The 23,789-nt window shown below is 36.0% G+C and overlaps 2 protein-coding genes across 8 annotated transcripts; both read left to right on the top strand.

Annotated features, from left to right (window-relative positions):
- The first annotated feature begins 835 nt into the window (after positions 1 to 835).
- On the top strand, positions 836 to 5,269 carry SD3 (import inner membrane translocase subunit). 6 transcript variants are annotated; one of them, XM_021950348.2, is made up of 12 exons: positions 836 to 1,045; positions 1,382 to 1,426; positions 1,749 to 1,823; positions 2,326 to 2,474; positions 2,609 to 2,730; positions 2,816 to 2,881; positions 2,971 to 2,989; positions 3,250 to 3,413; positions 3,592 to 3,770; positions 3,886 to 3,934; positions 4,572 to 4,691; positions 4,864 to 5,269. In XM_021950348.2, exons 4-12 carry the CDS (start codon positions 2,471 to 2,473, stop codon positions 5,035 to 5,037), a joined length of 897 nt encoding a protein of 298 aa, XP_021806040.1. In that variant the 5' UTR covers positions 836 to 1,045; positions 1,382 to 1,426; positions 1,749 to 1,823; positions 2,326 to 2,470; the 3' UTR covers positions 5,038 to 5,269. The 6 variants fall into 6 exon arrangements, with proteins under 6 accessions (XP_021806040.1, XP_021806039.1, XP_021806041.1 ...); XM_021950347.2 differs by having other exon boundaries at positions 2,321 to 2,474; XM_021950349.2 differs by having other exon boundaries at positions 1,382 to 1,443; positions 2,321 to 2,474.
- A 3,320-nt stretch (positions 5,270 to 8,589) lies between these two features.
- On the top strand, positions 8,590 to 21,954 carry MYA2 (myosin 2). 2 transcript variants are annotated; one of them, XM_021950346.2, is made up of 39 exons: positions 8,590 to 8,966; positions 9,835 to 9,963; positions 10,139 to 10,282; positions 10,452 to 10,597; positions 10,681 to 10,837; positions 10,982 to 11,040; positions 11,132 to 11,291; positions 11,658 to 11,807; positions 11,898 to 12,034; positions 12,134 to 12,280; positions 12,442 to 12,543; positions 13,012 to 13,069; positions 13,159 to 13,260; positions 13,553 to 13,590; positions 13,717 to 13,843; positions 13,964 to 14,134; positions 14,216 to 14,347; positions 14,435 to 14,544; positions 14,658 to 14,718; positions 14,899 to 15,076; positions 15,241 to 15,446; positions 15,681 to 15,800; positions 16,126 to 16,224; positions 16,492 to 16,704; positions 16,858 to 16,997; positions 17,197 to 17,317; positions 17,408 to 17,452; positions 17,559 to 17,642; positions 17,765 to 17,935; positions 18,345 to 18,500; positions 18,636 to 18,824; positions 19,074 to 19,199; positions 19,387 to 19,457; positions 19,539 to 19,638; positions 19,777 to 19,833; positions 20,254 to 20,310; positions 20,713 to 20,793; positions 20,921 to 21,003; positions 21,426 to 21,954. In XM_021950346.2, exons 1-39 carry the CDS (start codon positions 8,964 to 8,966, stop codon positions 21,538 to 21,540), a joined length of 4,545 nt encoding a protein of 1,514 aa, XP_021806038.2. In that variant the 5' UTR covers positions 8,590 to 8,963; the 3' UTR covers positions 21,541 to 21,954. The 2 variants fall into 2 exon arrangements, with proteins under 2 accessions (XP_021806038.2, XP_088101050.1); XM_088244924.1 differs by having other exon boundaries at positions 19,074 to 19,235.
- Positions 21,955 to 23,789: the final 1,835 nt, after the last annotated feature.

Below are 23,789 nucleotides of genomic sequence, written 5' to 3'. Positions count from 1 at the left end.
AATCCGGAAAATGAGATTTAGAGCTCAAATCAAAACTAAAGGCTTATTTGGTGGAATTATGAAGCATGGCAAGATTGGTACCGTACCGTGCCAAATCGGTATCGGTACCATTTCGGTACCAAAATGACACAACTAAAAAATGAACCAATTCAATATTCAACATATTCATTCACCAAAATAAGTGATGCCTAAGTTACAAATTCAAATATTCAACATATTCAATATCCAAATCCTAATCAACATATCCAATATCCATCAACATATTCAATATCCAAATCAACCGAATCAATATTTATCCATCAACAGATTCATCAAATCCAAATGGTTAAAACTCATGCCTTATGGCTTACAAACCAAAATAGTTAAAATTATGGAGAAGAGTGAGGGTTTGGCTTTGGCATTTGAGAGGCAAGTGAGAGACAGCGAGAGAATGAAAATAAATAAATTATATTTCAGTACTATTCGGTACGGTACGGTATTGACCAGTACCAAATACTTGATACCGCTACCATACCATACTCTATTGGTACGGTACGGTACCGAATATCTCCTCATCCCAAATGAAATGGTATAAAATCGGTATGGTACGGTTCGGTTAGGGTACGATTTTGGTATTTCGGTTTTAGATGCCCACCCCTACTACCCGTGGCTCTTGCTTACTACCCATAACTTACCAGGAAATAAATATTTATTTTGTTTTTTTTCTTTTCATTTAAACAACACAAAATCCCTTGTAAAAAACAAAAATATCACATCTCTTTTTTAACAAAATATAATCCTATAGCCCAACAATATTAAGCCTGTAGCCCAAACCCAATTAATAACCCTACATTTTTTTTTAGGATGAGCATAAACCCTACTTTCTTTACTCAGCCGCCGCACTCCCATCTTTTCCTTCATCTTTTTTTTTTCTTCCTTTTTTCTTCTTCTTCTCCGCAGGAAACGATGGCCCCTCCCGTGAAACGGTTGTCAACGCTGCGCCTTGGATTGTGACCGTTGCTGCCACCACCATTGACAGCTTTAGTGAAGGTTCGATCCATATCAGGTACTTGGGTCTTTGATTTTAGTTGAAATGTATATTTCCTTATAGAAATCTCTACATTTCAATAAGTCCATGCTACTTGCCACGCTTGATTTGGCTTGTTTGGAATTGAAAACATTTACTTTTCTTTCTCTCGTGGATTGTGGTTTTGACTGTGAGTGTAACCAACAACGTATTAATGCATATCTTTGTATTCAGGAATTTTTGAAAGCTCTGATTGGTTTTATAGACGTTGCTGGCCAAAATATGATATCACTAACAAAGTTTAAAGCAATATTTTGCTCTTTCTTTATCCTTGAGCTTCCTTATGTTTGACAATGTTTATTGTTCAAACGGCAGATGCAGTGAAAGTTGCTGCTGGAGTTTCTCTTGCCGATACAGAAGGTTCCGTAAAAAATCGGGTATTCGGGGCGGGTATGGGAAATGGTCCCCCGACGGGTACGGGGCGGGGATTCCCCGAACCCTATTAAACGGGGATGGGGGCGGGGACGGGAAGGGTTTGGGAATCAGGGTCGGGGATGGTATTGGCAAACCTGGACCATACCCGGCCCGTTGCCATCCCTACAGGAGAAGCATGCGGAGGCTTAAATGAAACTTTCAAATTGCCCATACTGCCCTTATCTCTTTTAACAAATGACACGCTATATCCTATCTTTTTCTCGATCAAATCCTACGAATCTCATATCGCACTCTCCAATCCCTGCAGCCGTTCCTCAAGTTTTCTGGAGTTGTCTCAGCAAGAGGGGCTCTCTTAAATCTGTTCACTGAAGCTGCATTACAGGTATCTTCCATGTCCTCCTGAGTATCTTTATTCTTCTTGGGTATCTCTATCTTTCATATCCTCTTGGATATCTTGCTTTTGTTTTCTGGAATTTGGGGTTTTTGTGTAAAACCTCTCTCTGAACATTTTGATGGAATTTGGGGCTTTATGCGAACTAGAGATTGAAGATGTTTGAGTCTGCATATTTATTAATTTGGGGCTTTGTCAAAACAATTATTTGTTTCATCGAGTTATTTTTTTTTTTGTGGGAAAAGTGTATATTATAATTAAGATTCTTTAAAAAAAAATTGTAAGTGTATTGAACTTCCTTGTGTTTTACAATAAATAAATAACACTTTCGGTATTATGCCCTTTTTGGTCATTATACACTCTCACATCACTTCTAAAAAAAAAGTTTACCAAACGCTATGACACTACTTTTTATACTCACAGCACTTTTACAAATTCGAATTACCAAACAGTTAGGTGCTTCACTTCACAGCTGTTTATTCTCGCAGCACAGCAGAAGCAGTTTTTTAAAAAAGTACAGCAATACCAAACTAAGCCTTAGACGATTGAGGAGACCAACAAACTGAACAAAGCTAGGGCATCAACCTTCGACACCACAGACTGAACCACCACACCCTCCGAACCTTAGTTGAACTACGATGGGTATGCATACGTTTCCGATTACTTTCATGCATTTTCTCGGAAACCAAACAAGAAAACAAGTTTTTTTCTTTTCTTCATTATCACTTTTGAAAGGGTTTATTTGACTTTGCATCGGCAACACTTTCGGTTTTTAGGGTCATACAAGTGTGCTTTAGAGTTATGGAGAAAAAAACAAACAGATGTTATTAGGGTTTTGCCCAAGATGAGATTGTGGGGGTATAGAGCTTTCCACACAGAGGAGGCCAAGCCAGATCAGGTTTATGTTTTGTTTTGGCTAGAATTTCTACGTTTCAGAGGCTTCAGTTTTATTTAAACTAAGTTGCTATCTTATAATGGTGCAGTTGCTGGCAGTACTGAAATCAGGATGTGCAAGTCAATCTACTGCTCCTGCAAACCATTTGACTAGGGTGAGATAATTGTGTGATCTTGGTTTTTATGATTTTGTTTCTCTTAGCACTTTGCCAGCTGATTTTTTTTTTTTCTCTGAATTCTGCAGAGCATAGCTGGAGCTGATGGTTAGTGACTGCTTCGCAAATTCATATAATAGATATGGTTTATTTGGCTTAAGTAATACAACTATCTTCTGTTGGTTAGAGCATCTAAATAGTTAATGGATAAACACCAGGAAACATTTGGGCGCTGAAAGTTTGTATTGGCAGTTGAAAATTAGTGAGATGTACTGATCTACTGGTGTGAAGTAGGGAAAATTTATAGTTTTGCATTTTCTAGTGGTTTATTCTTTTGCACATAATTTCTATGCAATCATGTTTTGCAGGAATTCATGTTCTATATGGAAGGAAGTGCGCTAGAGAGTTAATGTCTACTTCTTGGCCACAATTTCAACCCACAAGAAACTATATAGCAAGTTCCAGCATTCCTCAATTTTGTAGATCCATTTCATCAAAAGCTTCACGGCAACCACGACAAAGTCCATCTGAGGTTTGCTGCTGAACTGATTTTCTAAACTTTACATGTGCATTCTGTTTGCATGTTTGTGGCTGGGTAGTTTAACCATGTGCATTCTAATTTTCTAAATTTGATTTTCTCTAGATACTTTTTGTGAACTCAACTTTCATACTTATTGGTATCTTGATTCTTCAACTATTTACTTTTCCAGAATAAGAAAGACTTATCTACTGTAGAGGATCCTTTTGATGCTCCTACATACAACATCCCAGAAAAGCCTGTGACATTTGTAGAGGGAGCTTCCTACAGTGTAGTTATTCTTGCAGGGCTTGGAATTGCTGCTGCCGCAGGATATGCTGTCTTTAAGGAGCTTATTTTTGAACCGAAAGAGTGAGGAGACAACAAACCTTACTTTATTTTTATAGTTAAAATATCTTATAAGGTTGTAAATTGAATTTTTGAGTTCTTCAATATTACTCTAAAATGACAACATTGTCTTTGGCAGGTACAAGATCTTTAACAAGGCTCTTAAAAGGGTTCAAGATGATGCACAGGTTAGTATATCATTATTTTTTCCTCTAAAAGAAATGGGGTAAATAATTTCTCTTAATTCTGGACCCATGGTTTCCTAAAAGGGGTTGGGACTTATTCATCTGTGTAATGGCCATGGACTGTGAAAAGATTTTAAATTTGTAATAGCAGTGGCAGTTTTCTTATGGCCAACACTGGCATTAATTTTACGTGATGTGGCTAGGCAGAAACCTCTAGTCTCTAAGAAAAGTCTAATACATAGTGAATATAATAATTTACTGCCAGTTAGATAAAAAAAGTTTGGGTAGGTTAATGAACACTTGCCAAAGAGGAAAACCCTACATAGTACCTATCAATGCATAAAGTACATGTATGAACACCTCACACCTCAAGCCTTAGATATGCTAGCTACAATTGCATGTAGTAACTACAATTTCATATTGGACAGCGGGTTATGCTGATATAATTATTCCTGGGTGAAGAATTCATTTCAACTTTGTATGCAGTTCATGGAATTTATGGACCATGATCGATCAATATCTGTAGGCAGTCAGAATTGAATTCTAATCAATATTATACATAATCCTTTTTGTTTGTATGCATGTGAATATTGAGCTGGCAATGTTGTGGCTCAAATGACTTTGATATTTTCTTTATCAGGTTAGGATGAGGGTCGGATACCCTATTACAGGGTATGGTCAAGAAAGTAGAAACCGTGCTGCTCGCCAACGCATTCCCAACAGAATATGGCATGATGAAGAAGGGGTAGAGCACGTAGAGGTGATTTCCCATTGTCCTTTTTGTTTGTTATTTGAAGCAACTTAACCAATGTTATTTGCAATACAAATCAATTCCCACTCCCTCATTTTGAATTTTGTTATTAATGTAAATGATCTCTCATAATTTAGAGTAGAAATGTTAACTTACTGCTTGTATGACCAATTGATTGTAGGTTAATTTTTATGTACGAGGGCCTCACGGAGCTGGGAAAGTATTTGCCGAGATGTTCATGGACCAAGCAGACAAGCAATGGAAGTACACATATTTGATTGTTCAGATACAAGCACCTTCCCCAGCACAACTGATTTTAGAGTCTTATCTGCCAAGTTATAACGCAGCCAACTAGTCATGCTCACTTCTGTACCAAATGGCATGGGTTGGATATTTAGAGTTAGTCCTGTTAATAAGTTTTCTTTTGTTTTACCCCTAATATCCTCGAAAACGGTCGAGCTTAAACTTGCCCCTAATTTTTTCATTAATAGTATTAAGCTTTATTTTTCAGTCTCATTTTTCTTTTATCAACTCACATGAGAAATTTAATAAATTTGATCCCGAACGTTCCCTTTTTTTATTTATAATTTTTGTAGTGTCAACTAACCATATGTTGTTTCTTCCTCTTTTTATAGAATGCTATTGCTAGATAGAGTGAATGTTGCTGAGATATGATGAGATTGAACCATTCAACATCTCCATTCTACACGCCAAGTGATTTAAGCAGGGAAAAGTTGAAATGCTTTGTTCCTTCCTACTCAAATTTTATTGCAACCAACATGCTGTCATGTTTATAGGATTCACTTTTCTCCATCTCCAAGTTTTAGATTTTTATATTTAATACCAGATTAATCAACTAAGTACACCTTTATTATTTTTAATAATCGGCTTTAGTTGTTCATTTGCCTATTTGTCGTGCTGTCATGTTAGTTAACCTTACAAGGATGGGAATATAAAAATGTTCAATGCATTACTATTTTGTATTATTTGTTTTTGAGAAGATTAGATTATTACTTTATATTGAAGGGAAAATGTTGAAAAGGTTTGCTTCAAAAGATATCAAGTCATTATACTATCAAGAGACGTTACGTTATTACCTTTCTTATTCCATTCTAATTTTTTTATTGTACGTTTTAGGCTTGATTTTTCGGTCATAAACGATATTCTACTTTTAATCTAATCTATACTACACGGAGCAGAGTGAGAAGCGCATCCACTCTTGTCAATTTAGCTAAGTCCATGTATGGATGCATTTTAGTCCTCTCATTCGTACTCATTTGAAAAGAGAAAAAAAATCGATAATTTTCTTGTGTTAAAAAGGATAATTTGGGAACGATTTTTTTCTTCTTTCAAGAAAAATGGTGAATTTATTTATATTAAAAAATATATAGTGAATTAGTTTGCCCCCATTTCAAAAAAAGGACAAAATTAAAAGAAATAAAGCAAATTATTGCAATTTGCAATCTTCCAATTGATTCCGTATGTCAAGGCGGTCTTTATCGTCCACTTTCTCGAACACTATTGTAGCTCAACGGCTCTGATTGCACCGCAGCTAGGCTCCTCAGATCTCCACCGTTATTTTGTTGTCCCCATTAGATGATGACATTTTTCGTTCTGCACGTCCTAAAGACTCGCAACGTGCTCACGGGATTTTTTATTTTTTATTTGCCTTAAGAGTTAAGACTGCAATTTAACCCACACGCTCACGCGCACCAGTTTTTTCTTTAATTTCGTTCTATTGTCTTCCTACTCCTCATATATATTCTTCAATTTGGATGGCATATTTAAGTAAAAGGTTCATTTTATATAATATTTCAATGACATTTTTTTTCCAACTGTTTTGAAAGTCATAAGGAGTCAGTGGCCAACCTAAGATTTTATCTATATAAGGATGTGGTGGACTGTAAACTAAATTGCTGAAACTAATTTTCTCTATTTAGTGGACTAAATGAGACTTAATGGGACCCTGAAGCTCTTAATAAGTAGTGCTCTTAGCCTATTTTGTTGCATAAATATAATTTGGTATCTAAAACATGAGAATTTCAATCAAGTGTCAACAAATGATCGTAATTGGCCTTGAGTATGTTCATTAATGTATGGAGTCAATAATATCATGTATTCATTAATATCTTCTAAAACTTACATCTTTTTTGTATTTTCTACTTTAAATTCTCATATATAGTCTTATTGATATGACTTGATTTGCGAAACCACCCAAAAATATTAAAGGTTGGAGACAATATGTTCAAAGCTAAAAATTAGGTATTTTTCTTCGAATTTAAATATGGACAAAATTTAAGAAAAAAAATTTGAGTTCTTATACCATATGTGACTTTTGAAAAAAAAAAAAAAAAAAAAAAGAGCTCATCCTGTTTCTTTCATTTTTAATGAATTTAGACGGTTGTTTAGATTAAATTAAAGTAAATTATTGTTTGTATTAAATAAGAAAAAGAGCTTTGGACAGTCATAGTGTTCAGGTTCATGTAATTGACTCGATAAGGAAAAAAATTTCATGTAATTAACCAGAAATGGAAAAAAGGAATTTATGTAATTAACTGAATAGGGAAAATTGTCCTCGTGGTTCAAACCAAAAAACAAAAGGGGAAATTGTTCATGTAATTAACAGAATGAACATGAGGCGCGTGGCGCGATTATTTTCCTTCCGACATCCCAAATTCGATGACTTTAACAGCTACGTGGCTCCTTGTTGTTGGCCTTCCTTATGTTTTCTGGTAATAAGTGGTGACTTTATCCAGTTTGCTAGGTTTACCTTAACCTGAATATTCTCCACATATGTTGGATTTTGATGGCTTCTTTTAGCCCTAATATTTTTTCCACTCCCAGAACTACCCACAAATTTGACACATTATTACGAAGTTAGCCTTCTGAATTTTCAATAGTTTTCTTTTGAGTTTTATTTTTTATTTTTTGGTTCATAAGCCATCAACACGGTCCACAACCATGCCTTATATTAATGGCATAGCAGTTTTATAAAAATAAAAAATTTATCTTAATAAATGGTATAGTTCTTTAATAAGGGTAATTGTGTAAAAGACAAATTCATAGAGATTATATGTAGGAGTAGGACAAAGCACATTTATGCATGTCACACGTTGAAGAATTTGTGCACCCTCATAAGAAGTTTGTGACTTGCAGTTGAGAAAATACCCAAAAGAAATTTAAAATTAACATTTTAGTGATGCCAAAAGCACATTTGGTTCATACATCATGTAGATGAAGGAACATGGAGAATATTTTAGAAAAAAAAGACAGCCTCTGATATGTTTGAATGAGTTACCCTATTTATTCTTACCAAATTTGTTTTATGGAAAATCTTTACCAAAAGTTAGTATATTTATCACAACATTTACTTATAGTTTCATATTATGTTAAGCATACATGGTAAATGAAAATGACTTTTACTTTAATGCTAAAATTCCTGCATGACAAATCAGAGGTCTCAAGTTTGAACTCCCATGACATCTTAGTTGTGTGTGTATGAAACATTCGTTCCCATATAGTTTAGACTATTACTTATATTTTAAAAATATAAAAATTCCCGACCATATGCTCAAATTTTTGGTGGTCTATGTTAACCTTAAAATTTAATTTAATTTTTTTAATTGAACAATAATATAGTGTGAATTTGTAATAAGATCAAATTGAAAAAAGGAAAAACATTTGACAGGTTGGAAGAAAAGTAGTTGACAAAATGTGAAATGAGAGTTTACCGCCTCCGCGTTTCGATATTTTAAGGTGAAAAGTTCAGACAACGTTGTGAAGTCAAGCGGGACCGGGTCTTAAATTACGTAATTACGGTCAAGATCTAAGGGTAGTTTCGGAAACTTGGGCGACTTGATTGGCGTTTTATTTTTGTTAATTAAATCCTTAATAGCAAGTTAGTAACAATTATGTTAATAAAACTTTGAGACCCGAAAAAATAAAACCAAAGTCCAAACGAAGTTGGATAGGCGGAGGGAAGTAGCAAGCAAAAGACAACAAAGCAACACAAGAACAAGAGAATCTGCTTGAACAGCAGAAGGGGGGCTTAATCTCTTCTTCAAGTTATTTGGGTTGTTGAAGGGTTTAAGCTTCTCATTTTTTAATTTCATTTTCCATTATTTTATTTTGATTTGTTTCAAAGAAATACCAGCAAAGATTGTAGTGAAAGGAGGAGAAGTTGGAAACTTTGTTGCTGAATTTGAATGGTCTTTATTGGGGAAGGCTGGGAGTAGATCCAGAAGCAAACCCAAGTCTCTGATCCGATCAGTTCTCTGTTAAATGGTACTTATATTTTGTATATTTCTATTGGTTTTTTGTTTTTGTGTATATTTTATTCATTTGGAGTTCTGGGTTGTCATTTTTATATGGAACTTGTGGATGATTTGATTGTTGTCATTGGTTTACTTTCTTTGTGGACTGATCTGTGTTTGGTTTGAAGTAGAAAAGAAATTTGATTTCCTTCGTTTGTGTCATTTTGTCTGGATAGATGCCATTAAGATTTGTTCATTTATACTGTCATATTGAAATGCCCATCTTGATTTAGTGAGCAACTCTTTCGAGCTTCATCTTCAGTAGCATTAACATGTTGGCAACACTGTTTAAAGCCTAGGAATATATTTGATAACAATGGGACTTTTGTAACTCAACACGATTAGTAATTTTGGATATCAGTTTTGGGGGGTGTTCATATGCAATAAGCTACTAATGGTCTGGCCGCCGATTACACGACCATGACTAAATCAGTCACTGAACAACAGATAGGTTTTGTTGGGTAGCAGGAAAATAGAGTCTTGGAATTGGAACTGGATGCCCTTACTTGAACTTAATGACATGGTTGCTTTTGTGTTGCCAGTAATTTGGAATTGAGTTTGAACTTCAAAGGTTCAAATGTTCAAACTATTCCATGCTGAATATAGCTTATAAATTGAGTTTGGCTCACTCTGTTTCTCAAGTTTACATATACCAATTCTTATACTTAATTCTGAAGTTTCCTTGGTTTTGAAAATTTAAAGAAAATCTGCCCTTTGCACTTAGGGTATTGTTGCTGGTACTAAGCAGCACCTGTCGTTATTTGTTTGTTTGATGATGCTCAGTTACCATTTTAATAGTTCGCTCCATATGTTAACAAATGAGACTCTTTGCTTTTTAGGCTGCTGCTATGAGTTTAGTGGTTGGATCTCTTGTTTGGTTGGAGGATCCTGAAGAAGCTTGGATAGATGGTGAAGTTGTGGAGGTTAAAGGTGAACAGATCAAGGTTCTCTGCACTTCAGGGAAAACGGTGAGTGCATTTATTTATTATTCACTATGTTTTCGTGCATGCCAATGTCTATTAATGATTTTCTATGTTGAACCATTGTTCACAATTATTTCTTGTGTCACCTCTGCCTTTACCTTGTTCTGATATTTCTGTCGATTTTGCTTCCTCGCTTTCTCCATTTGGGTGGAAACTGCAGGTTGTTGTTAAAGCTTCCAATATCTATCCTAAAGATGCTGAAGCCCCACCCTGTGGAGTGGATGATATGACAAAGCTGGCTTATTTGCATGAACCAGGTGTTCTAGATAATCTACGATCAAGATATGATATCAATGAAATATACGTAAGTGTTCAATAAACTTAAAAGTTATGCCATCTCAAATCCTTCTTATGTATGTATTCAATTTCGTTTGTTGGTGGGGTGGGGACGGTCAGGTTGTGTGTGTGAGCTTTTAATTTATCCTTTTAATACATGAAAGCCAATGATCTAATAGACTAAATGTTGTTTCCAGACATACACAGGGAACATTTTGATCGCTGTGAATCCTTTTAGAAGATTACCTCATCTTTATGATAGTCATATGATGGCACAATATAAAGGGGCAGACTTTGGCGAACTGAGCCCACACCCGTTTGCTGTTGCAGATGAGGCATATAGGTACATTTTCGCATTGCAGTTTGTTTATTTATTTGATCTATCTTCTTGTCCAACAATGTAAAGGTCCATTTGTTTGGTTACAGACTTATGATAAATGATGGAATAAGTCAATCAATATTGGTTAGTGGTGAGAGTGGGGCTGGTAAAACAGAAAGCACCAAACTGCTTATGCGCTATCTTGCTTACATGGGAGGGAGAGCTGTTGCTGAAGGGAGGACTGTTGAGCAGCAAGTGTTGGAGGTACCAAGGATTAGAACCTCAATTTATTGGAGATGAGAAGTCATAAGATTCGATACTGTTTTTTGTTCCACAACTATTTTATTTTTTATCTTTAATTTACCATCTATATGACATGAGTTTATTCGGGTTTCTTGTGACTTTCAGTCAAATCCTGTTTTAGAAGCATTTGGAAATGCGAAGACTGTTAGAAACAATAACTCCAGGTAAATGCTCCCATTACCCATACCATGAATTTTGTGTATATTACATTTTTTATTGGGCAATACATTTATTTGCATGTTGTGATTTCTGCAGTCGTTTTGGTAAGTTTGTCGAGCTTCAGTTTGATCAGAGTGGGAGGATCTCCGGAGCAGCTATAAGAACTTACTTGCTTGAAAGATCACGCGTTTGTCAGGTCTCCAATCCTGAGAGAAATTATCATTGTTTCTACATGCTTTGTGCTGCACCACCAGAGGTAATTAATCTTGGCTTTCTTGACCTACACTTGTTTTATGGGAAGAGTTATGAACCTTATGTGCTGCACATTTAATCCTAATATTTCTATATCCCTCAAGTGAATGGAAATTATCTTAATGATCCTGGATACAGACCTGAAAAAGGGATCTGATTTATGGTTCGCAATACTGAGAAAGCTTCAGTATCCTTTCTCTACATTAAATGGATTTTAATGTGCATGCAGATTTCGACACAAAAGATATATGTAGGAGCTTGTTTCTTTCACAGATATTTCTTTCTTTCTTGTCATGGCATGAACTGTACCAAGCAAAGTTCCAGGTTTCTTTTCTTACAACATAGACTGCCTTTTCTTTGTCATTTGCAGGATGTTAAGAGGTACAAATTGGGACACCCTAAAACATTCCATTATTTAAATCAATCAAATTGCTATGAGTTGGATGGGGTTGATGATTCTGAAGAATACATTGCAACAAGGAGGGCAATGGAAGTTGTTGGGATGAGTTCTAATGAACAGGTATAATGTCGGGAGTAGCGTCAAATGATAATTTATCTTTTTAAAATAGCCTTGAATTTTTAATTTATCTTTGCTTTCTACTGCAATTAGGATGCAATATTTCGAGTTGTGGCAGCAATTCTGCATCTTGGAAACATTGAATTTGCAAAGGGAAAGGAAATGGACTCGTCCATGCCAAAGGACGAAAAATCTTGGTTCCACCTAAAAACTGCTGCTGAGCTTTTCATGTAATTATGGAATTTCATTGACACCACACAATCGGATGCTCTTATTTCAAGTTTGGCTCCCCATATGTTGCAGCCTTATCTTTTATACCTTTTGTTCAGGTGTGATGTGAAGGCACTAGAAGATTCTCTATGCAAACGTGTAATTGTAACTCGTGATGAAACGATAACAAAATGGCTGGATCCAGAAGCTGCAGCCGTCAGTAGAGATGCTCTGGCTAAAATTGTGTACTCCAGGTTGTTTGATTGGTAAGCTTCCTTATCAGAAGAATTTGAATGAAGATATATTAGTGTGGACCTTTTTTTGGTTTTACTGTTTCCTTTCTTCAATTTGGAACCATAAATTGAAAATTTTCTGTTTCTGATTGCTCTGTGATTTTATTTTATTTTTGTTGTTTTCTTTTGTGCAGGCTTGTAGATAAGATTAACAGTTCAATTGGTCAAGACCCTGAATCGAAGTTCCTAATTGGGGTCTTGGACATTTATGGATTTGAGAGCTTCAAAACTAACAGGTGCTTAATCAGTATGCCTTTTGTTTTCATAATTGACATGAAATAGTTTTGCCGAGTGAAGAAACATCCCCATCCCCTCAATAGCATGTGATTCAGATGCAAAATAGTTGAACATCATCTTTCATCAGTTATTTCCAAGGTTTTACTCTCATAATCAGACCAATCCACTGGGCTCCGGTGAACACTCTAGATTTCCACCAGAACTTATTGAGGATCATAAATTACTACTATTAGCATAATGTTATTACAGTGTCACTTGTTCGATCCTCCTACTCTTGTGGTGATGGCCTAGGGTTGGCCGGAAGTTCCACAATATGACAGCAGGACATGGTGGTCCTACTGTCTGTGAATCCACTTGATGCATAGATATCATTTGATTTACACATGCTTAGAGTATGATGATCCATTTTTGGAGACTTGCTTGCTGTGGTCTTTCTTCTGATGCTTACTCGCTTATGGATTTCGCAGTTTTGAGCAATTTTGCATCAATTTGACAAATGAGAAGCTTCAACAACATTTCAATCAGGTTTGTCCCTAAAGGGACTTCCTATTTTCCATAGTATCCTGGACATTTCTTCAGTACATCTATATTTATTGTATTATTTTGTTGGGCAGCACGTGTTCAAAATGGAGCAAGAAGAATATACAAAAGAAGAGATTGACTGGAGTTACATTGAGTTTGTTGACAACCAAGATATCCTAGATCTAATTGAAAAGGTAAGTACTGTCTAACTCTGCATAAATTCCTGACTTACTTTCTTTAGTGAATTCTTATGTTTACAGAAATTTGACATTTTCAACATTTCTGTATTTTTTTTTCTTTGCCACTATTTAACACCAAATGTTGCTGTTTTTCTTTATTGAAAGTTTGATGATTATGTTGCAAGTAGATTTGTAATTTGGTTTTTGTTATAAATAGAATTTTGCACATGTTATTTTATCGATGATTATCGTTTAGTAATCTTTATAATATTTTGTAAATTTAAAGTTTACATATATCTGATTTCAGAAACCTGGTGGCATAATTGCTCTTCTGGACGAAGCTTGGTAAGTGACAGTCCTTTTATGTCACATGGATACACGTGACTTACCATTGTTTAGTTAAGTACTTTTTGTTTTTAAAATTAGACTGACACTTTTGCTGGTGAGATAACCGAGGCTTGTATTTTGTAGTATGTTTCCAAGATCAACACATGAAACATTTGCCCAAAAGTTATATCAAACATTCAAGAATCATAAGCGCTTCACTAAACCAAAATTATCACAAAGTGACTTCACAATTTGCCATTATGCTGGGGATGTAAGTGTACTTGTTTGTATAACGACTACAATTACTGTTAGTTTTAGTTCACATTATGTTTTAATTATAGAGTTTAGAATCTTAAATGTTACAAGTAACAAGGTTTGATATAATTTGCAGGTCACTTATCAAACTGAACTGTTTCTGGACAAGAACAAGGACTATGTGGTTGCTGAGCATCAAGCACTTTTGAGTGCTTCAAAATGTTCCTTTGTCTCGGGCATGTTTACCTCCTTAGTTGAGGATTCATCCAAGACATCAAAGTTCTCTTCAATTGGTTCTCGGTTTAAGGTCTGACTAACTAAGTCCTTTTAAGGCAAATGATTTGTTTATTTGCTTGGATTATGAACACCTCTTTTGTGCTTTATGCAGCAACAATTGCAACAATTGCTTGAAACTCTCAGTTCTACTGAGCCACATTACATACGCTGTGTAAAACCCAATAACCTTCTTAAGCCAGCAATCTTCGAGAACAAAAATGTTTTACAACAACTCCGCTGTGGGGTAAGGGAATGTTGACATCTTCAGGTTGCTTTCTTCCTATAGTGTTGTAATTAAGATCCCGTGCATCTGTATATGGTCTGAATTCAGGGGGTCATGGAGGCAATCAGGATAAGTTGTGCTGGATATCCTACTAGAAAAGCTTTTGATGAATTTATAGACCGTTTTGGCCTCCTTGCACCTGAAGTTTTGGATAGGAGGTCTGTTTATTTTTTTGGGGGTTGTAAATTTTGATTGGTCCTGTTAGTTAGATTTTGAGGCATATGTCAAAGGTCCTAATTTTTCATCTCGTGCTTATGTTATATCATGGCAGTACTGATGAGGTCAATGCTTGTGAGAGACTTTTAGAGAAGGTGGGCCTAGAAGGCTATCAGGTAATTACTCGATCAGTTGATTAATTTTTCTTTACAGTTTGCAATTCTAAGTTTGCATGATACAAAAGTGCATTGTTCTTATAAAAAAACATTCACTGTGATACTTATACATTGACATGTCATACATTTGTTTTGTGAATTGGTTTTTACAAATATATCTTTTATTATTCCTGTTTTCAGATTGGTAAAACAAAGGTCTTCCTTAGGGCTGGCCAAATGGCGGAATTGGATGCTCGTAGAAGTGAGGTCCTTGGAAGATCGGCTAGTATTATTCAAAGGAAAGTTCGTTCTTATTTGGCTAAAAGAAGTTTTGTTCTGCTCCGTATTTCTGCAATACGGCTCCAAGCTGCTTGCAGAGGTAAATTTGTTATATGTTTTTCAAGTTTTTAAGTTGTAGGTCAGTGCTTTTTTCTATTGAAACCTACACATAATTGTTGTGATGTTTTGCTTATATCATTTGTAGGACAACTTAACCTTGAGACTATCACATAATTGTTGTGATGTTTTGCTTATCAATTGTAGGACAACTTGCTCGACATGTCTATCAGGGCATGCGGAGAGAAGCTTCCTGTCTGATGATCCAAAGGCATTTGCGGATGTATCTTGCTAGGAAAGCATTCAAAGAATTGTATTGCTCTGCTGTATCTATTCAGACGGGCATGCGAGGGATGACTGCTCGTAATGAGTTACGCTTCAGAAGGCAGACCAGAGCAGCAATTATCATTCAGGTAAAATGATTTATTGAGAAAATAGATCACTTTAAAAAAAAATTTAAGCTGTTTAGTTTATTTATGTTTTTCTAGTTACACATGAATTGCCAATACCTTTTTTCTTTTATAGTTTTGAACATGTTTCAACGAGTTGTTTAAATGTCTATCATTCCTTTCTATTGCTATATCTGGCTCAAATATTTATGGTTTCAAGATTCCTTTAAAAAATTGGAATCACTTTGGTAATTGCAGAGCCAGTGTCGCAGATTCTTGGCATGCTTGCATTATATGAAGACAAAGAAAGCTGCAATTACCACACAGTGTGCTTGGAGGGGAAGAGTTGCTCGTGCTGAACTACGAAAGCTTAAGATGGTAAGGAGCTCTCTTTTTATTTTCTTTTCACAGCAGTTCTTTTGCTATGGCTATGTCCCGATGAACGTATGCATCATTTATTTAATGCTTGAGGATAAAACTTTGGACATTTTAATTGAAGGATGGTATCTTTTGGAGCTCTATATCCACACACATCATATATGGAGCCACATAAATTTTCCATGTACTATGTAGATAGGATTGTTTGTCATGTTTCTTTAAGTATGTTTCCCTTCTGCAGCAGACTAGCAGTTAACTTCGTCATTGTCCACTTTTGGCAATTCAAATTCAGAGGGTCTCATTTCTTTATTGTATTATTATACAGGCTGCAAGGGAAACGGGGGCCCTCCAAGCTGCCAAAAATAAATTAGAAAAGCAAGTTGAAGAATTGACATGGAGGTTACAACTGGAGAAACGCATGAGGGTAAGCATAATAATGAATTTAATAGAACTTGTTTCAGAGTAGTGGATATGTTCATTGGCATTTTTGGGTCATCATCTTCTTGAGCAAAACTACTTTGGGTAGGGTATTTTCGTTACCCTGTGTGTCTCATCCGAATATGATGTCTACTGGAAAGTGGACTGTGGATACATCAAACAAAAAAAATCTAGAAAAAAAAAAAGGACAATAGCTAAATGTGTTTGCCAATATTGTGATATGTTCTCTTTTTGAATATTCTGCTACTTGTAGGCTGACTTGGAAGAAGCTAAATCACAAGAAAATGAAAAGCTACAGTCTGCTTTGCAAGAGATGCAAGTTCAATTTAAAGAAACTAAGGCAATGCTTGAGAAGGAACGTGAAGCTGTAAGAAGAGCAGAAGAAAAAGTTCCAATAATTCAGGAGGTTCCAGTTGTTGATCATGCCATGATGGAGAAGCTAACCAATGAAAATGAAAAACTTAAGGTAAGGTGCCCGAAAGTATACGATGTACAGTTTGTTCTAGACTACTATACTTTTATATTGAGACTTGATCTAGCAAATATGTACAGGGAGTTTGGGGGAATGAACTCGTGCATTTCTATTTGCTGATGTCTTGCTTATCAAAATGTGTTGCAGGATTTGGTGAATTCACTGGAGAAGAAAATTGATGAAACAGAGAAAAAATATGAAGAGGCAAACAAAACGAGTGAAGAAAGGTTGAAGCAAGCTTTGGAGGCAGAATCACAAATTGTTCAATTAAAGACTACCATGCAAAGGTTATTTCAGTCAAGCTTCTTTTGTGTGATTAAGCAGAAATTCTAATTAGATCGATAGTACAGTTGGAGCATAATGTGCTAATTGGACTGCGTTACACTTACACTGCCTATCATTCAAATTGCAACCAGTCATGCTCTCTCTCTCTCTCTCTCTCTCAGTTATTTATTTCATAGCGATTTTTGGTACTTTCATTCGCAGGCTTGAAGAAAAATTTTCTGACATTGAATATGAAAACCAAACTCTTCGGCGGCACCAGCTAAGTACACCTGTTAAAAAGCCACCAGAGCATCCACCAATTCCACCAACTCTGGAACCTCAGGTATCACTCCCTATCTTCTCTCTCTCTCTCTCTCTCTCTCTCTCTCTCTCTCTCACTCGCCGTCATTGAGTTATGTTATTCATTTTACAGAGAGTGGAAAATGGTCATCATGTGAGCGAAGAAAACAGAGACAATGTAAGTTTACTTTTTTTTTTCCTTCTGTTTCCATCAACATTTATTTCCCCTCACATAGGTGCTCGCTTTTCCTATCTTTTGGTAATTGAAAGACATGTCTTTTCAGGAACCACAAAGTGCAACACCAGTGAAGAAGTTTGGGACTGAATCTGATAGCAAGTTGAGGAGATCAGTAATTGAACGTCAACATGTATGTTCTTAGTACTACAAAAATCCTTTGAATCCCCCTCCCCGCGGGGGTGCTGCGTGTGTGTGTGTGTGTGTCTTGGTAGGTTGGTTTCATTTAACATCACGGCTGGTACTTTTCCACAGGAGAGTGTTGATGCTCTTATCAACTGTGTTTTGAAAAACATTGGGTTCAGTCAAGGAAAGCCTGTTGCAGCCTTTACCATCTACAAATGTCTTCTCCACTGGAAATCTTTTGAGGCTGAAAGGACTAGTGTATTTGATCGTCTCATTCAGATGATTGGTTCGGAAATTGAGGTAACAGAATTACTCTGCATAACTGCTATGTTTAGGAAGTGAAAAACAGAACTAAAGATTTCCTGCTTTGTTGATTTGTTTTTATGGTGTGCTCTTCGCAAGATTTCCTGGCTGCTGTTTTTTAAGAATTTGAGTATGATCAATGTTGTTTCAAACTAGACCTAATTTACTAGATTCCATCTAAAACAAATTTGCTTTCAAGTATCCTATCTTGTCTCAGCGTAACATTTATTCAAATCACAAGGAAAGAATAATCATCTTCATCCAGGCCATTATCACAACTCATCTGATTGGAAAAGACAGAATGCATAGTTTAACATTAAATGGGATAATTTTAAGCAGGAGATAGATGATGTAAAAACATTCCATTTTAATCAATAATGAAGTGATCTGTCTTTATTGATTCCAGAACCAAGACAACAATGATCACATGGCTTACTGGTTGTCAAATACATCTGCATTATTATTCTTACTCCAACGAAGTCTAAAGGGTGCTGGTGCAACTGGGGCAACTCCACACCGGAAGCCGCCTGCTCCAACATCTCTCTTTGGGAGGATGACCATGGTATCCAAATTCTTTTTCTCCTTTTTTTTATGTTTGTTCTTTTTAACTCATATTTTGTCTGAGCTGCATTATTATGTTGACTTATTTCTTGCAAATTTCACTCCTGTCTTATTTAATATGGTTCTGTAATTGCAGGGTTTCCGCTCATCCCCTTCTTCTGCAAACCTTTCTGCACCTGCATTTGATGTAGTACGCCAAGTGGAGGCTAAGTACCCAGCATTACTTTTCAAGCAGCAGCTTACAGCCTATGTGGAGAAAATATACGGCATCATTCGAGACAACTTGAAAAAAGAGTTGTCATCATTCATTTCTTCATGTATCCAGGTATGCTGAGTTTTATTTAAGCTCTTTATCTAACTGGAAAAACGCCTTAATCCTACCAAGAGGGACTGTGGCCATGATACCATTTCTGATATCCATTCACTTGATCGTCTTGTGTGGTTTTGGACTTTTGAGAATCTTTTCCCTTACCTTTTGAATCAAGTCAATTAAATTTGTTTCCTTTATCCTAATTCTTTACTTTTCTGTTTTCACTTTGAATGCTTTTTTCATCTCTAATGGTGATATATATAGGCACCAAGAACGTCAAAGGGTGTACTAAGATCTGGGCGGTCCTTTGGGAAAGATTCTACCGCAAGTCACTGGCAGAGCATTATTGATAGCCTTAGCACTTTCCTTAGCACATTGAAAGAAAATTTTGTAAGCACTTTCCTTAGCACATTGAAAGAAAATTTTGTAAGAAACTTATAACACTTTTTCTTTACTATACTTTACTAGTTTGGGTAATGCCACATATTTTACTTCATGTATTTTGTTTTATTTTATTATTTTCTTCATCGTAATGAGCATACAAATGATTTTATCCTTATGATTCTGGGGGTTTCAGGTGCCTCCTATTCTTGTCAAGGAGATCTTCACTCAGACTTTCTCATATATTAATGTACAACTATTTAATAGGTAATTGCTTGTTTACTCTTTGGAGTTTCTATCATTTTTGCTGAAAAGTTAAATTAACTTTAAAATGTTATTCTATTTTAGTCTTCTTCTACGCCGTGAATGTTGTACATTCAGCAATGGGGAGTATGTGAAATCTGGATTGGCTGAATTGGAGCTATGGTGTTGTCAAGCAAAAGAAGAGGTGCTTCTCCTCCTTTTTGTAACTTTTTCAATTCATCTCATGCCAGTTTGGAGTGTCTCCATGAGGAGATGCCACAATGTGCACTAAAATTCATCCTTATTTTTTGACTTTTCATAACTCTGTCTCCATGGATTCCAGTATGCAGGCTCATCTTGGGATGAACTTAAGCACATAAGACAAGCTGTTGGTTTCCTGGTAGGCTTATCCACTTTGTGTCAAGAGAAATATATATTAGTGTTACTTTGAGGCCAATGTGGTTATTTTAGATGTGATACATATACCAATATAGCTAATGCAGCAAAGTCCATTTTCCCCATGAATGACTGACAACTTAGCCATTTCATACAAAGAAGCAAAATTTCTCTCAAACTTGGTTGTGCTTTATTAGGGAAAATAATTTAACATAAATGTTATTCATATATTGACTTGCATTGGCCAATAAGATACTGTGAACCACACAATTGTAGTCCAACAAGATACGTATTAATGTCCTATATTTGTTCTTGTGTTACTAAACTCCATGCTGTGGGGTCTTTCTCTCTCATGTATTAAAATTTATTTCATTAAATATTTTGCTGTGGAGCTTACTTGATCTTAACTCACACTGATCAACAGGTCATACATCAAAAGTATAGAATTTCTTACGATGAAATCACCAATGATCTGTGCCCTGTGAGTCTCTCTCTCTCTCTCTCTCTCTCTCTCTGTTGTGTGTGAGTGGAATTCGTAGGAATACCCACATTTTGATAGAAGATGGCCTAATAATTGATCATTGGTCCTGAGATGTGCATAAAAACTGAATATAATTTGTTTAATAGGACCCAAATAACTGTTTTTACTTGTTTTCCTGTGATTATAGAAATCCTGTTCTAGTATCTGCAAAAATTTATTGTCATTTGTTTTCCATACGGAAGGTGCATGTGGTGATCCCATGACCAAATATGATTTGATGATCTGAATTGGTCCAGCGTGGTCTACAGACACATACACACACTCCCACACAACCAATAATCTCTCTCTCTCTCTCTCTCTCTCTCTCTCTCTCTCTCTCATACCAACACTTTGTTTCTTCAGATCCTGAGTGTTCAACAGCTGTATAGAATATGCACTCTCTACTGGGACGACAACTATAATACAAGAAGTGTGTCTCCAGATGTAAGTTCGTCTACGACGATTTTTCTTTTGGTCGAATGACGATATCTTCTTTAGTTGCAGTGTCTGGATACATACTGTCATCCAGTGATTTTTGTACGTAACAACTATCATTTCTTTCGTTTTACAGGTAATTTCCAGTATGAGAGTACTTATGACCGAGGACTCCAACAATGCTGTCAGCAACTCGTTTTTGCTGGATGACAATTCCAGGTGGGGTCTCTTTTTCCCTGTTCATATGTTCTCTTTTAATCCGGAATAGCAGATCCTTGAAAATGACCCCAGAAACTACTGTTTCTTGGAGTAGGGTTGTTTATAAGTTACTGCTATAAGATAGAGTGAAGGAAAATGACCGCACAAAAACATATACCTACAAACTTGCATGCATGCACACACATGCCTCGGGGTAAATGAAAACGGGCTATACTTTTTATGTATTGTTATGCATATTATGATTTCATTATGAACAATGCTTTGGCCCTCCTTGATTGTTATGTTACAAGCTACGGGGTAAAATTGAAACTGTCTAATGATGCAACACTTATTTTCTTTACCTAGTTTTCATTTTCCCAGTTGTAGCCATATAGGAAAATGGGGCACTCTGAATTGCTACTAATCCATGCTTCTTAATGTAGCATCCCCTTCTCGGTCGATGACCTCTCTACATCCCTGCAAGAGAGGGATTTCACAGACGTCAAACCAGCAGACGAACTTCTTGAGCATCCTGCCTTCGAATTTTTACATGAGTGAGGTTAAGGGTACTTGGTGGTGATTTTCTCTTGTTTTCTTAAGGTAGGCAGTAGTAATTCAAATTCTATTGCATTTGTTGTTGTAAATCTTTCTTTCTTTCTTTCCCTGTTTTATATCCATGCCCCTTCTGTAAAATTGTTTATTTATTCTTTTATTTGGGCATTCAAAATGTAAAATCCTCGTCATTGAAAAGGGGAAGCAATACATGGAAGTGGGTGTGTATTCTTTTTTCTTTTTACTCCTTTGTCTTTGTTTCTTCTGCCATTCTATGCAGGAAGATAGATAATAGAAGGTACGCATACTGACTTGTAGTGTGGTGGCTGAGCAAATTGCTATCTCCACCAATTTTTTCTTTGTACAAAGAAACAATATATACAACCATTAATACATAATTTTGAGATGTCTTTTGGCTGAGATTCTGGGCAGTTTCTGCAGTGTATGGACAATTTTATGCAATTCCTAACTTTTCCTTTTTTTGGCTCGGAAAAAATATTACATCCCAATTCCATTTAGTTGCAAAACCAAATTCTATGGTGGAATTTTTACTGATTGTCACAATGGGTACCATAACATGTTTGCTACTGTATTTGCAATCCATGGCATATCGATCACGCAATATATAAACAATAATTGAATCAAGGGAAGATAAATTATGCAAGGCACCATTGCATCCAAGATCGATGTAAGCAGACCTCGTAATTGCTTGATGAGAGAGAAACATAGTTGTATGTATACAACCGCTTAAACCTAAGAGGGTGACGTGATGAGAGAGAGATAATTGTATAGAACCAGTTAAACCTAAGAGTTACTCGATTTCCGCATATATCAACAAAATCCAAGACTAGTCCTTGTAGCCTCTTTGAGGAGCTAATTAACATGCAATAAAAAGCCATCTTCGGCATCACTATCTTCGACTCCATTATTTCTTTTCCCCATCTCTTCACCTGTTTCTTTCTTTACCCTAATCCAAGTCAAATCCATGGGAAATCAAGAAAGAAAAAAACAAGTTGATAAAATATCTAATTTTGGCAACATTGACTTGCTAAAACAATAAATGTACGCGGACATGTCCTTGAAAATCAAAGCAAAGATTGATTTTGAAATGGAAACATAAATTCTTGTGTTCTTCCTCGCCATGAGGCTTTCACATGGCACTGACCAAACAACTTCACCTAATTCACAAGGGCCATCTTCACCATGCCCTTCTCAATCACAAGAAAGTCCTCATTTTCCTCCCTAGCCTCTGGACCATCTTCCCCAAAGGACCCCTACTGGACCACGCTACACACACACACACACATATATATATATATATATACACATTTCAAACCAGTACAACTGTAAATCCAAATAAAATTCATTGATTTTGGGGGTCCAATTTGGCCCTCCATCTGTACAGCTTGCAAAACTTAGTCTAATTGGAGCAGATTGGACACAAATTGAGAGGATTGTGAGTTTTGGATTGGATGTCAACAGGGTTCATGTGGGTTAAGCTTCATCTGACTCATCCAATTTAACACTCTCTGGTATTTGGTCCTTGGTAATTTGGTCCCCTCAACATTTCTCTATCTAATCTCTCCTCCTTCTGCCACTTGGAAATTGGACAAAAACCACAACATCATGTTAAGTATGCAACCAAATCCTATCTGGTATTGGTGGGTCCATTTCTTTGGCATTTATACACATGGTTCAAACCATCTTACGGCAGATAGTCTAACATGTTATGTTGTCAAATTATTAAAGTAAATCATTTATGTAGTCGAATCATATTTGAATGTCGGCCCAGAAAACATTAGGGCAGTGATCCGTGATTAGGGGCTGTCTACTATCTAATTGACATCATAAATCTTGTTCAAGCCCAATAAAATACAAACAAATAAGCATAATTTGCAAGTTTTTGCACCCTATACCCCAATCTTCCTACAAAGTCAAGTACTCCTTAAATCCTTTGACTCTACAATAATACAGATTTCATTGTCTGAATCAAACAAAAAAACTAGGTAGCCGACGTGATCGTTGTCATGAAATTCGCAATCATGAATAATGTACTCTAAATTTGTCCTACTTGGGGATGAAGATGAATTGATGATGTAGACCTAATGAGAGAAGTCCGAGTGAGTCATCGCTTTCCTTATCGCACATATGGCACATCAAATGCATCCAACTTGAAAACTCTCTTCACAGATCGTCCCTTTGATACGTTCTTATCATATTTGTTTCAAGTTTGTGGTCTGCATTGGAAGTGCTTT

This window comes from Prunus avium, chromosome 8 (assembly GCF_965620075.1).
Source record: "Prunus avium chromosome 8, drPruAviu1.hap1.1, whole genome shotgun sequence".
In the NCBI taxonomy this organism is placed as follows: domain Eukaryota; kingdom Viridiplantae; phylum Streptophyta; class Magnoliopsida; order Rosales; family Rosaceae; genus Prunus; species Prunus avium.
The sequence above is the reverse complement of the archived record's forward strand: the minus strand, read 5'-3'. Positions and strand labels throughout refer to the sequence as shown.